The sequence below is a fragment of the Natator depressus genome, chromosome 3, assembly GCF_965152275.1.
Source record: "Natator depressus isolate rNatDep1 chromosome 3, rNatDep2.hap1, whole genome shotgun sequence".
Classification (NCBI taxonomy): Eukaryota; Metazoa; Chordata; order Testudines; family Cheloniidae; genus Natator; species Natator depressus.
Window position 1 is genome coordinate 31,180,159 of NC_134236.1, and position 14,898 is coordinate 31,195,056.

Sequence of the window (14,898 nt, forward strand, 5' to 3'; positions counted from 1 at the left end):
ACTTAGTAAGTAATCTAGCTAGATATGCGTTAGATTCTGTTTTGTTTAAATGGCTGATAAAATAAGTTGTGCTGAATGGAATGTATATTCTTGTTTTTGTGTCGTTTTGTAACTTAAGGTTTTGCCTAGAGGGATTCTCTATGTTTTGAATCTGATTACCCTGTAAGGTATTTACCATCCTGATTTTACAGAGGTGATTCTTTTACTTTTTCTTTAATTAAAATTCTTCTTCTAAGAACCTGATTGCTTTTTTCATTGTTCTTAAGATCCAAGAATTTGGGTCTGTGTTCACCTATGCAAATTGGTGAGGATTTTTATCAAGCCTTCCCCAGGAAAGGGGGTGTAGGGTTTGCGGAGGATTTTGAGGGGAAAGATGTTTCCAAGCGGGCTCTTTCCCTGTTATATATTTGTTAGACGCTTGGTGGTGGCAGCAATAAAGTCGAAGGGCAAAAGGTAAAATAGTTTGTACCTTGGGGCAGTTTTAACCTAAGCTGGTAAAAATAAGCTTTGGGGGTTTTCATGCAGGTCCCCACATCTGTACCCTAGAGTTCAGAGTGGGGAAGGAACCTTGACATCAAGAAACTGAGGTTCTGCCTGATCTCCATGGCCTCAATCATTCCCTCCCTGGATCCAGGAGCCCTCAACTTGAAGGACACTTTTTTTCACATTTCTGTCTTCCATGGCCACAGAAGATTTATCAGATTTATTATAAACCAGACTCTTTACCAATTCACCATTTTCCCTTTTGGCGGGTCCTCAGCCTCCTGGGTTTTTTACAAAAGGCATGGTGGTGGTAGCTGCCTTTCTCAGAAGGCGAGGCATTCAAGTCTACGCATACCTCAGTGACTGGCTGGCTGATCAAGGGTCATTCAGAGGCTCAAGTAAAGAAAAGCATCAGCCTGGTCCAAGCCACCTTCCATGCACTGGGCCTGTTGGTAAACGGACAAAAGTCGACTCTTATTCCAGTACAGAGAATAGAGTTTATCGTGGCAGTGCTAGACTCAACTCACGCCGGAACCTTCCTTCCAAGGATGCGATTCCAGACCTGATGTTCAAGGTCATGGCTTAACTGATCACAACAGCTTGGGTTTGCCTCAAGCAACTGGGACACATAGCCGCATGCACTTACATGCTATGGTATGCAAGGCTGTGCCTCAGGCCCCTGCAGACATGGTTAGCTTCAGTGTACTTTCCGAACTGTCACTACTTGGACTCTGTGCTTGCTGTTCCAGCCCCAGTCCTTGCCTCCCTTGACTGGTGGAAGGACCCCCGGATGGCACTGGCGGGCGTTCTTTTTGTTGCCCTCCAGCCATCAGTGTCCCTAGTGTCGTATCCTTCAGACCTAGGTTGGGGAGCCCACCTTGATTAACTTAGGGCCTGTGGTCCCAGTAAGAACTCTCCTTGCACATAAATGTCTGGAAGCTCAGAGGGGTCTGCTTGACTTGCCAAGTGTTCCTTCCCCAGATTGAAGGCAAGGCAGTGCAGGTATTGATAGACAGCACCATAGCCATGTTCTACATCAGTAAGCAGGGAGGAGCATGCTGCTCCACCTTGTGTCAAGAGGCCATCTGTCTGTGGAACTTCTGCATGAAGGACTCCATCCACTTCAAGGCTTCTCATCTTCTGGAAGCCTGGAATGCCCTGGCACACCTCAGCAGATCTTTCTCCTCTCACCACGAGTGGTCCCTTCACCCAGAGGTCATCAGGTTCATCTTTCAAAGGTGGGGATCTCTCTAGGTTGACCTGTTTGCAGCCAAGCAGAACTGGAAATGCCATCAGTTTTGCTCGCTGCATGGGCACAGCCTGGGCTCCCATGCCTTCTTACTTCCAGGGACAGAGCTCTTATTCTATGCATTTCTACTGGTTCCTCTGGTTTACAAGGTGCTTCTGAAAATCAAGCAAGACAAGGTGAGAGTTATTCGTGTAGCCCCGGCATGGCCACACCCACACTGGTTTGGCACACTGCTAGACTTACCAGTAGTACCCCAGCTAATGCTCCCACTCTGCCTGGACCTGATCTCACAAGATCACAGCCGTTTACTCCACTTGAACCTTGGGTCCCTTCACCTGACTGCATGGAAGTTATATGGCTGAACCCAATGGAACAAGCCTGTTCGGAACAAGTTCGACAGGTCCTTCTGGGTAGTAGGAAGTCCTCCACCAGGAATACCTACCTCACTAAATGGAAGCATTTCTCAATATGGTCATTTGAAATGGGGCCTCTCTCCGACTCGGTCCGAATCAGTGTGTCCTGGATTACTTGCTCCATCTAAAACAACAAGGTCTAGGCTTCACATCTATCAAGGTGCATCTAGCATCAATTTTGACCTTCCACCCGCCAGTGGGCAGTACGTCAGTTTTCTTTCACAAGATGACCATTCTTTTTTTTAAGGAGTTGGAGAGACTTTACCCTCAGGCTCACAAATTGATCCCTCCCATGGGATTTAAACCTGATCCTAGCAAAACTCACGGGGCCTCCCTTTGAGCCGCTAGCATTGTGCTCTCTGTTGCCTCTCTCCTGGAAGGTCACCTTCTTGGTAGTATTTACCTCAGCCAGATGGGTCTCTGAAATCAGGGCCCTTACATCAGAACCACTGTACACCGTGTTCTTCAAGAACAAGGTCCAGCTACACCTCCATCCGGCCTTCCTGCCAAAGGTGGTTTTTCAGTTCCATAGCAACCAGGCCATTTTACTGCCAGTCTTCTTCACGAAGCCTTACAAGAATTCAGAAGAGCAGTGGCTTCACACACTGGATGTTTGGCATCTCCTCACCTTCTACCTTGAGAGGACTAAACCTTTCCACAGATTCATGCAACTCTTTTGTGGCAATCGCAGAGAGAATGAAAGGCCTACCAGTTTCAGCCCAGAGAATATCATCCTGGATAACCTCCTGTATTTGGGATTGCTGAAAGCAATCCAATCCAAGACATCTGCAGGGCTGCAACCTGGTCAGCAATGCATATCTTCTGATCCCACAATGCCATCACCCAACAGTCTTGTGACAACATGAGGTTCAGGATAGCAGAGTTGCAGTCTGCTTCTCCATGAACTCCGAGCCCACTGCCTTGGGTACCGCTTGTGAGTCACCAAATGTGGAGTGGACGTGAGCAGGCACTCGAAGAGAAAACGGTTACTGACCTTCTGTAACTATTGTTCTTTGAGATTAATTGCTCATATTCATTCCATGACCCACCCTTCTACCCCTCTGTCAGAGTTAGCTGGCAAGAAGAAACTCAGAAGGTGTAGGGTTGGCAGTGCCCCTTGTACTGGCGCATAAGCGTGTGGCACCAGAAGGCGCTGGAGCCAACCCGATTGGATACCACTGAGGGAAAAATCTCCAGCAACGGTGCATGCGGCATGCACATACCTGATGGGGAATGGACGTGAGCATCACATCTTGAAGAGCAACAGTTATGGAAGGTCAGTAACCGTTTTTTATGCTATGTTTATTTTTAAAGGGCTACTGGTTTTGAACCAAAAGAGTACTAGTTCAGCAGTATATGTTAAAGGTTTGGTGAACAAAGACTGCTGAGAGTATTATAAAGCTTTGTTGTTAATCAGAGCTAATAATAAAACAGTAATATGTATAAAATTATACTGACCCACAAAGTTGAGGGGACCTATCACTAATTTCTCAGGGGGCTGCAAAAATAGTAACCGTAAGATTACTCATGTTTTTCTATTAAGGAAATTGAATTATAATGAGACTTTTAATTCCTTTCTAAAGTTTGAAGTGTTTGCAGCATTTTTGTAAGTAATTGTAGCAGAAACTCCAGGATTGGGTTGGGAATCAAGACTGAACTACTATCTGACCCCTAGAAGTTAGGGTGGTTGTTTTTTTAATACCTTAAAGTTTAAGTCTTTATAGACTTAGATGGTCTCAGACTGAATGGAATGGAGGAAATATTTTATATAAGAAGCTGTAAAATCAGACACATGGACATAGTTCTAGAATGTCTCCAAATCCTGGGGATGTCCCAGCTGTAAAAATATATTTATGTTGGCAGGATGACTTCTGTAAAACATAGGCCTCCTGTCAAGGTTCCTTCCCCACTCTGAACTCTAGGGTACAGATGTGGGGACCTGCATGAAAGACCCCCTAAGCTTATTCTTACCAGCTTAGGTTAAAAGCTGCAACCACCAAAGTGTTACACAAAGAATAGGGGACGTGCCCACTTGGAAACGTCTCTCCCTCCCCCCAAAATATCCCCCCAAGCACTACACCCCCTTTCCTGGGGAAGGCTTGATAAAAATCCTCACCAATTTGCATAGGTGAACACAGACCCAAACCCTTGGATCTTAAGAACAATGAAAAAAGCAATCAGGTTCTTAGAAGAAGAATTTTAATTAAAGAAAAAGTAAAAGAATCACCTCTGTAAAATCAGGATGGTAAATACCTTACAGGGTAATCAGATTCAAAACATAGAGAATCCCTCTAGGCAAAACCTTAAGTTACAAAACGACACAAAAACAGGAATATACATTCCATTCAGCACAACTTATTTTATCAGCCATTTAAACAAAACAGAATCTAATGCATATTTAACTAGATTGCTTACTAACTCTTTACAGGAGTTCTGACCTGCATTCCTGCTCTGGTCCCGGCAAAAGCATCACACAGACAGAGAGAACCCTTTGTTTCCCCGCACCCTCCAGCTTCGAAAGTATCTTGTCTCCTCATTGGTCATTTTGGTCAGGTGCCAGGGAGGTTATTTTAGCTTCTTAACCCTTTACAGGTGAAAGGGTTTTTTCTCTGGCCAGGAGGGATTTAAAGATGTTTACCCTTCCCTTTATATTTATGACATCTCCCTAGCACCAATTTTTCTTTTTTAACTTTGAGTTTCTTTAACAGTAGTATGTATTAACAGTTCATTTATGTATAAAGATCCCAGAAAAATAGCAGCATGGATTTGCAGGGGATGGAAAGGAGGAATCTTACTGTTCTTTGAATGCTTGTTCATGTCTATTCCAGTCAGGTGTGTGCATGCTGGGTGCATAGTTGCCAGAAATTTTTCTCCCAGCAGCTCCCGTAGGGTCGGCTGTAGAGTCCCCTAGAGTGGAGCCTTCGTGGCGCTCAATATATGACCCTGCCGACCCAGCCCCTCCTCCGTTCCTTCTTACCACCTGTGATGGTTGTCGGAACTGCGAGTGGCTTGCTTGCAAGTTCTCCTCGCTTCCTGTAGCTTTCTAGTATAACTTATCTCAATAGTTTATAGTTCTAGTTTTTATTAGTTAGTAGTAGTTCTGTTGGGAGTGGGGTTTCCCCTCCACCCCGACCTTTCCCCTTGGGGATGTCAGGGCAAGCCTCAATCCCCAAAGTTCAAGCCCTGCAAGTCCTGCAGTAAGCTGATGCCAATGGGCAACCCCCACCATGCTTGTTTAAAGAGTCTGGGGGAGGCTCACCAAGCTGTTAGGTGCAGGATTTGCAAGGGTTTTCGACCAAGGACCAAAAAGGAGCGGGATTTCAGGTTGAAACAGCTCCTCATGGAGCTGGCTTTTAAACTGCAGTCCATCTCGGCATGGCAGGACCCGGCACCAATCTCCTTGGTGCGGAGTGCACCAGTATCGGTGGCAGAATTGGCACTGCAGAAGATCTCCAAGCACAGAGACTCGCAGCACCCTCGCCCTAGGCAAGACTTTCTAGATGGCGAGTTAGGAACAGTAGGCATAAGCCGTCCCAGCCCTCATCATCACAGGGCCAAGCGCATGCCTGAACAGCCTCCAAGCAGACCTTTTGAAGGTGTACCTGGGGACAAAGTGCCAGACTGTATACTGGATCCTCAGTCCTGCTTTCGGAATTGTCTATCCCACTTCTACCATGCATGGTCCCAAATAACATAGGACTGCTAGGTTCTCCGTACGGTAGAAGTGGGGTACTCTCTCCAATTCTGCTCCTCCCCTCCCTCCCTCCCACCGCCCCTCCCGGTCCCTCTTCAGGGACCCTTATCACAAGAAATTCCTTATCCAGGAAGTGCAATCGCTCCTTGCCATAGGGGCAATGAAGGAGGTTCCTCAGGAGCTAAGGGGCAAGGGGTTCTACTCCCGCTATTTCCTAATCCTCAAGGCAAACGGGGAGGGCAGTGTCTGACCCATTCTAGACCTGGTTCATGGTGAAGTTGAAGTTCCGCATGGTCTCCCTGCACGCTATTATCTCTTCCCTAGATTCGGGAGACTGGTACGCCGCCCTCAACATGAAAGACGCGTACTTTCATATAGCTATTCGGCCTGCGCACAGACGATTTCTGCAGTGTGTAGCCAGCACCATACACTGTCAGTTCATGGTCCTCCCCTTTGGTCTGTTGACAGCCCCCTGAGTTTCACCAAGTGTATATCGGTCATAACAGCCTTCCTTCGCAAGAGGCAGGTACAGGTATACCCATACCTAGATGACTGGCTACTCAGGCGGCGCTCCAGGGAGCAGGTGGAGTCTCAAGTCCGACTAGTCAGAGCTCCTTTCGAGAGTCTGGGACTCCTCCTCAACGTGAACGAGTCAACCTTGTCACTGACTCAAAGAATAGAATTCATTGGTGCGGTGCTGGACTCAGTGCAGGCAACGGCGCTCTTGCCAGAGACCAGATTTCAGACCATGAAAAACATTATCCAAAGCCTCAGATGGTACCTGACTACTACCGAGAGGGGATGCCTGAGTCTCCTCGGCCACATGTCAGCCTGCACTTACGTGGTCCAGCATGCCAGACTGCGGCTCAGACCACTTCAAGCATGGCTCGCATCTGTATACCTCCCAGGGCACGACAGCCTGTTATCTGTGTTCATGGTGCCAGATCAAGTACTCGTCCCTCCAGTGGTGGCTAGACCCTCGCACAGTGTGCAAGGGAGTCCCCTTCAACAGCCCTCAGCTTTTCTTGTCTCTAGTAATGGACGTGTCAGCTCTCGGTTGGGGGGCGCATCTGGGAGAGCTCCAGACACAAGGATTATGGTCGCAGGATGAGCTCTCCCTGCATATCGATATCAATAGAGAGCTCAGAGCAGTACAGCTAGCGTGTCAAATCTTCCTATCCTGGCTTCAAAGCCAGTGTGTGCAGGTAATGACGGACAACACTATGGCCATGTTTTACATCAACAAGCAGGGTGGACCCCGCTCTTCCCCCCTATGTCGGGAGGCCCTTCAGCTATGGGAGTTCTGCATAGCCCACTCCATTCACCTGAAGGCATTCTATCTCCTAGGTGTGCAGAACGAACCTGCGGACCACCTCAGCAGATCGTTTCACAATCACGAGTTGGCCATCCACCCGGTTGTCATATATTCCGTCTCCCAAAAGTGAGGGATTCCCCAGGTCGATCTGTTTGTTACCTGGAGCAACAGGAGGTGCCCAGTGTTCTGCTCCTTTCAGAAACACAACCCAGGTTTGATCTCGGATGCATTCCTGCTTCCCAGGGGAGACCGTCTCATGTATGCCTTTCCACCATCCACTCGTGCACAGATTACTGCTGAAAATCCACAGAGTCAGAGCGAAAGTAATTCTGCTGGCCCCAGCATGGTCCCGCCAACATTAGTACACCACGTTTCTGGAGCTGTCTGTGGACATTCCTATCGTGTTACCACTCTACCCTGATCTGATGACACAGGACCACAATCGCCTTCGCTACCTGGACCTCCAGTCCCTCCATCTCACATCTTGGAAGCTTCACAGCTAAACCCAATGGAGCTCCTGTGCTCAGAACCAGTAAGAAAGGTCCTGCTTCTCAGCAGAAAACCATCCACCAGGACCACTTATCTGGCCAAGTGGAAGAGGTTCACTTGCTGGTGTGCCCAACATCACATTCCTCCACTCCAGGCGTCTGTACCACTCATCCTGGAGTACCTTGTGCACCTCAACCAACAAGGCCTGGCAGTGTCATCTATCAAGGTACACCTTGCTGCTATCTCAGCTTTCCATCTGGGCACATCTGGACGCTTCATATTCACTAACCTTGTGATAGGATGTTTCCTTAAGGGCCTGGAACGGATATATCCTCAGGTTAGACAGCCTCTTCTGGCATGGGACCTTAACCTGGTCCTCTCCAGAATAATGGGACCCCCATTCGAACTGCTGGCGACTTGCTCCCTTCTCTGCCTGTCATGAAAGGTAGCCTTCCTGGTCGCCATCACATCAGCCAGGAGGGTGTTGTAGTTAAAGGCCCTTACCTCCAATCCACCCTATATGGTCTTCCACAAGGACAAGGTGCAAGTAGCCAAGACATTTTTCTACCTGTTTTCTATCCCAAGCCCCACAACAGTACCCAAGAGCAAAGTCTGCTGTCACTGGACGTTTGGCAGGTGTTAGCATTCTACATCGAGTACACAAAGCCGTTCAGGAGGTCAAACCAGCTGTTCGTGGCAGTGGCAGACTGAAGGAAAGGACTCCTGGTCCCATCTCAAAGATTATTTTCCTGGATCACGGCCTGTATCTGCACATGTTGTGAGCTGGCCAAGGTCCCAGCACCGCCTCTTAAGGCTCATTCCACAAGGGCACAGGCCTCATCAGCTGAATTCCTGGCCCAAGTCCTGATACAGGAAATCTGCAGGGCAGCTACTTCGTGCTCGGTGCATACGTTCACCTCTCACTATGCCATCACACAGCACGCTAGAGATGCAGCTTTCGGCAGAGCAGCGCTCCAGTCAGCAATTCCTTAACTCCAGCTCCACCTCTGGGGTAGAGCTTGGAAGTCACCTGACTGGAATCGACATGAACAAGCACTCGAAGAAGGAAAAACGGTTACTTACCTTCTTGTAACTGTTCTTCGAGATGTGTTGTTCACGTCCTTTCCAATACCCACCCTCCTACCTCTCTGTCGGAACAGCCAGCAAGGGGCGAGGTCAGCAGGGTCATATATTGAGCGCCATGAAGGCACCACTCCAGGGGGCTCCACAGCCAACCCGACAGGAGCTGCTGGGGGAGAAATTTCCAGCAACTGTGCATGCAGAGCATGCACACCTGATTGCAATGGACATGAACAACACATCTCGAAGAACAACAGTTACAAGAAGGTGAGTAACCATTTTTTATAGAATTCAAAGCAGCGTTATCTGTTAAATCTTCCGTACCAGGTAGACACTCAGAGTGTAATTTCTTCCAACCAGCAGATGCACAGAATTGCAAATTGTTTTCATGACATTACCCCTCATATATGGGACTTGTTGGCTTACAAAGCTCAGTTGTTTTTACCTCCTGCAGGAGGATCATGTATAGTCTTCCCCTAACTGAAAGAAAGGCCTGAACAAAGGAAAAAATGGAGTAGGCCTCAGAGGCTTAGTAGGAGCTCCAGTCATATGTTTGCATGCAGCTGCCTCAGCTACAGTACTTGGGGCACCAAAAGACTGCTGTCTTTTTGGTTCTGTGACTAATGAAATAGCCATCACAGGACTGCAACATGCATCATGGCTGATTCCTGTAGAAACTCCAGGGACAAGAACTGCCCACAAAGCTTGGCTTTTCAGACAGACCAGTCAGTATCTCTGTTCCCTTCTAGCTGAGCTCTTAGGGAAGCTCAAACTCAAAGGGAACTCTGAGGAAAGGAGGTGTTGCAGGACAGAAGGAATGGTGGTCATCAATTTGGGACTACACCGTCAGTAGATGGAATAACCTTCAGAGAGAAATTCTTCCTCCTTCTACAACTCAGCCTTTTGCTCCCCTGATACCATCACACAATGACCTTGGATAACTCTTGCTCTAGCTCTGTGCTGTAAGCCCTGTGATATGCAGGCCCAGGCTCAGTATTGCCTCCAGACCTGGCCTGACTTACTCCATTATCTCTACAAAGAAAAGTTGGAGGGTGCTGGTACTTCTGTCTCTTCAGAAAAGCATCATCAGGAAGTCTAAACCATCACTCTCTTGCAGCAGCATTCTTATATATTGAGCCATTCTGACCTCTTCAAAAGGCCCTGTAGATGAATAAAGAAACCATTCTGTCTGCAGCATTTGCAGAAGCCAGTCCAGCTCACTCCCAGCCGCAGAGACTTGGGGAGTTGATCAGCATAGGGGACCTATGTGAGATACCAAGAGAAAAGGCACACAAAGTTCCCAGTTCTTCTAAGATATAAACATATTGCATCTTATTGGAGGAACCCTTTCACCTCCCAGTTGGAAGTACTTAGCCCCTTTCAGGGCGCAGCCTCTGAGACTGCCCAACTCCTACATCTTTCACCTCTGAAAAGCTTCTAGCTCTGTCCTGAGCAGGGCAATAACAGTTTCAGGGAAAGAAAAGGCCCTTTACTTAACAGAAGAGACATTATGTCACAGAGCTCCTCTGGTAAATATGGTAGCCAGAGCACTAGAGACTTAAAGAGAAACAGGCTTAGGATTTAATGAAAAGAGAATAGGATGTTCTCTGCCCAGAGAAAGACATCCCCCTTTAGCTCTCTCAGACCTTTCAGCTTTGGAGCAGTCCTGTTTGACAGTCTGATCTCACTGTAACCCAGCCATTGAGACAGTAGAGTATGGAGGTCAATTAACTCTGGGAAGGAGATGATCCACGGAATTGGTAAAGAGGTGTAAAAGCTGATGCAATTAGTCTTAGAGTACCTAGTATTTAAATATTCATACAAAGCCCTCAAAGCTTTTTGCATGCTCTGACGAATGAGTGATGGAAAATAGCAATCTCATGTATATAGTCCGTCAAGGAGATGTTAAAGTCCCCAGATCTGCTCCTGAGAGAATTTCATGTGGACTGCAAGAGAAGATGCAGCTGTATCCAGTTAAAAAGGAGAAATACTATCCTCTGAAGGCTCAGAATAGCACTGAAGATCCCCTTTGAGAGAAAAATGGAAACTTCATTTGCTGGACATTGAGATATTTGGGATCTTTTCTGCAAACTTCAGTCTACCTTACCTAAGATCCTTCAGCAAGCATCAGATCACTGCAAAAACGAAGTAAATCAAGAGATTTTGTGGAAATGAGCAGTCAGATTGACTAAGATGCTTCCCTACTTTGGTTTGACCTCTCTACCTTGTGATACTACAGAAATATTAGGAATCTGTCTTCTTACTTTATGGCTTCTTTAATCAAAGCTGTGCAAGGAATGGGGGGAAATATCACAATGATTAGCCTGGTCTGAGTGCATAGACTGTGACTGAAGCAGAGGCCTTCTGACTACTCCTTGAAAACCAGATTGACAACTTTCCCCTTTCAAGGAAAATTCTTGTTTGGGGAGGAATTCAGGTGGCTTCAGCAAATCACTGTCAAAGACTCCAGATGTCCCTCAGCAGTCTCCCATTTCAGCCATCTAGTATGGCTTCCAGACCTCCAGGGGCATCCAACAATACCAAAGTTTATTTAGCAGCCACAATCCTCGTTAAACAGGAGAGGTAGGTTCAACTGGAGAAACGTCATTCGTGTTCAAAATCAGGATGAGAGAGACACTCAAAGTTCAGACGAGGTCTGTAGATCTATGCCCACAATGCTATCATAGGCAGAAGGTTTAAAGACGTATTCCATGCCTATGCCTAATCAACAATATACACTTGAGTCATGGATACTGCAGCATCTGGGTATTCTGTAGAGTTAAATATAGCATTTTCTTATTCATCCTGTCCTAAAAGGAAGAGAATGCAATGGGTTTTTAATCACCAATTGTAAAAAGAAGCTACTGCCTTATCCCAGAGTGGCCATCATCTACTCTATTTATTTTATAATGCAGAAAGCCGTAGCTGGCCTATCCCGCAACCTGGAATTGTAGAGTTAGCCTTTTCTTAGGGACCCCGGATTCAGAATGGAATCTCTGAAGTAGACTGCACAGGCATTAACTGGGGGTCATTTTTGTAGCTCCTTAAGGGTCTCTGTAGTGTCCATTTACATGTCCTAATTTTACCTATTTTCTACCTGTAATCGTTATGGTCTGTGATTTTGGTTTAAAAGAAAAATCAGATCACATGTTGGTTTATGTTACTTGTGATAACCAAACCAATACTACTTTACAACTTGTCAGTCACACTCTAAATGGGGAGTCTAGAATATCTGACTGGACCTCTGTCATTGTAGCTCTGACAGCAATACATTTCCTTGAGAAAACAGAAATTTGGTTTTGGTGTTTTTTGTTTTGTTTTTAATTCTGTTTTCAGCTGTTACTACTTATTTTCTTTCACAGAATTGAGGGTAAGGTGGGTGAGAAACTTTCTGTGGTTTACAAGTATCTTGGGATTGAGAGATTGGATAAGAAGCAATGGTGCAAGAGTATTTGTGATACTTATACTGTACTTTATCCAGGATTTCTTTTCATTGTTGCAATCTGGACTCTCTGGAATAAACCTAGTTGAAGCTTGAATTTAGGGAAGTTGAACTCATATCACTTTGAACCAGTATGCTAGCAGACCTGACATTGACTCTTCTTTTATTGATTGTTCAGCTAGGAGCAAGGAGTATGGATAGCCAGGGCCTTTATGTTGCTAAATTAATGAAGTACTAGCAAGTGTTTTTAAGGATAAAACCTGTGCTTGGCTTTAAAAATTGTATTTTCTTGTAGAGCTTAACCTTCCCATTCTTCCAAAATAGCTTTTCATTTCATTTAAATTGGTTTTTCAAGCATTAAAATAAAAACAAAACAAGACCAAAAAACTCAGCCCCTAACTGGTCTTAGTGCCTAACCAAAAAAAAAAGCTGTGTCTGTATCTGTCTGCTCTTTTAGGGCCTAATTCAAAGCCCATTGAAGTCATTTGAGTCATTGACTTCAGTGCACTTTGGATCAGGCCCATAGTATGCATACTCAGCTTTGTTAATACTGGAACCTAGGCTAAGTCACATTTCCTTTTTAATTTTTTTTCAATCTTGAAAGATATGCTTTAAAAAAGAAATAAGAGGCGTTACCAGGAATAGTCATTTTGTCAGAAACCACTTCTGGAATAGGAACTTTTGGAGGCCTTAAATGTTTCCCAAACTACTTACTTTGGGACATGTTTTTCTCAAAATAACATAAATGGGTTAATTTTATTTTTGGTGAAACACTGTGTTTATTGTATTGTTTCAATTAAATCGATTATTACTTGCAATTTTTTGCAATTACGTAGACTGGTATGGTGCGCTGTGATACAGCTGTTGGAACGCCTGACTACATATCGCCTGAAGTCTTGAAGTCACAAGGAGGTGATGGCTGCTATGGACGGGAGTGTGATTGGTGGTCCGTAGGAGTTTTTCTCTTTGAGATGCTTGTTGGTGAGTAATAATTTAGTTCATTAAATTTTTCCCCCATCCCCTTCTGGAAACTTCTATTTAAGAACTTTTTATCATAGAATCATAGACTATTGGGGTTGGAAGGGACTTCAGGAGGTCATCTAGTCCAATCCCCTGCTCAAAGCAGGACTAACACCAACTAAATAATCCCAGCCAGGGCTTTGTCAGGCCGGGCCTTAAAACCTCTAAGGATGGACATTCCACCAGGTCCCAAGGTAACCCGTTCCAGTGCTTCACCACCCCTCTCCTAGTGAAATATATTTTATGATTCAATTATCCTTATATAGCAACAAGTAAGACATATGGATGCATCGAGACAGTTCAGCCTGTGATTGCTTCTGCTTTTGGCTAATTCTTGTACTCTCCAGTCAGGATTTTCCATTGTAAAGCACTGGACCATTAGGTCATGTAATGTATATGAATATTAGATCCATTATAGAGGACCCTAGCCATCCAAGGTTGTAAACGAGACTCAGAGTCTAGTATCAGAGCATTGGTGAGGAGTCTGGAACTGAGCATGATTACTCACTATCCATACCAACATGTTCTGGGAACACTGCAGGAACAGATACGTTTCTAAGGTTCTGGGGGCAGGAAAGCTCCTCCCAAGTCTGCAGTCATTGAAATGTTAATGCCTCTGAGGATGAAGCACATTTGACTTATGAAGGCTAATTAGTAAGTTGCATCCCAGGATCAATTTAATCAATGCACCTTAATAGTTAATATGTTAGAAGTCTGTCCTATAGTGCCAAGACAGAACTTCATTTTCATTTTTGTTTTGTGGTTGGGACCTCTTTTCTCTCCTCCAGTACATCATCCAATGAGGAGAACACCAGTATTTTGAGAGTCTGAGTTTTTATCGTTGAGGGGCTCACTAGCTTAGTTTTCTCTATAATCTGGGGTTTCATTTGGGAGAGTTAATGATACTTCATGGTTTGTATACATTTCCTCTCCTATGGCCCATCTTGTTTGTGATGCTTCTAATTACCACGTTTCTCCATCTCTATTAGTTTTTTTCCCCCTCTTACTCCTCAACCTCATTTCCTTCTCTTCTGCATGCTCTCCTCTTCTTTGCTTCCTTCCTGTTTGTTTCATTGTGACTCTTAGAACCATAGAAATGTAGGGTTGAAAGGGACCTCGAGATTCTCCCTGCACAGAGGCAGGACCAAGTATACCTAGACCATCTGTGTCAGGCATTTGTCTAACCTGTTATTAAAATCCTCTAATGACTGGGTTTCAACAACATCCCTTGGTGACCTATTCTAGTACTTAACCACCCTGATAGTAAGAGAGTTTTTCCTAATATCTAACCTAAATCTCCCTTGCTGCCGATTAAGCTGATTACTCCTTATCCTACCTTCAGTTGACATGGAGAACAGTTGATCACCATCCTTTATATAACAGCCCATAACATATTTGAAGACTGTTATCAGATTCCTGAAAGTCTTATCTTCTGAAGAAGAAAACATGCCAGTTTATTTTACCCTTTCCTCATAAGTCAGGTTTTATAAACCTTTTGTAATTTTTGTTGCTCTCCTCTGGACACTCTCGAATTTCTCCAAATCCTTAAGTGTGGTACCCAAAACTGGACACAGTAGTCCATCTGAGGCCTCACCAGTGCTGAGTAGAGCAGGACAGTTACCTCCCGTGTCTTCCCTATGACACTCCTGTTAATGCATCCAAGAATGATATTAGCTTTCTTTTTACAGCTGCATCACGTTGGTGACTCATATT

The 14,898-nt window shown here is 45.3% G+C and overlaps 1 protein-coding gene across 1 annotated transcript in view; it reads left to right on the forward strand.

Moving 5' to 3' along the window:
- ROCK2 (Rho associated coiled-coil containing protein kinase 2) overlaps positions 1-14,898 on the forward strand; it is a 167,037-nt gene that overhangs the window by 91,258 nt on the left and 60,881 nt on the right. The window contains exon 6 of the mRNA XM_074947657.1: positions 13,002-13,146. Coding sequence (XP_074803758.1) covers positions 13,002-13,146 — 145 coding nt within the window. The remainder of the gene's footprint in view (positions 1-13,001; positions 13,147-14,898) is intronic.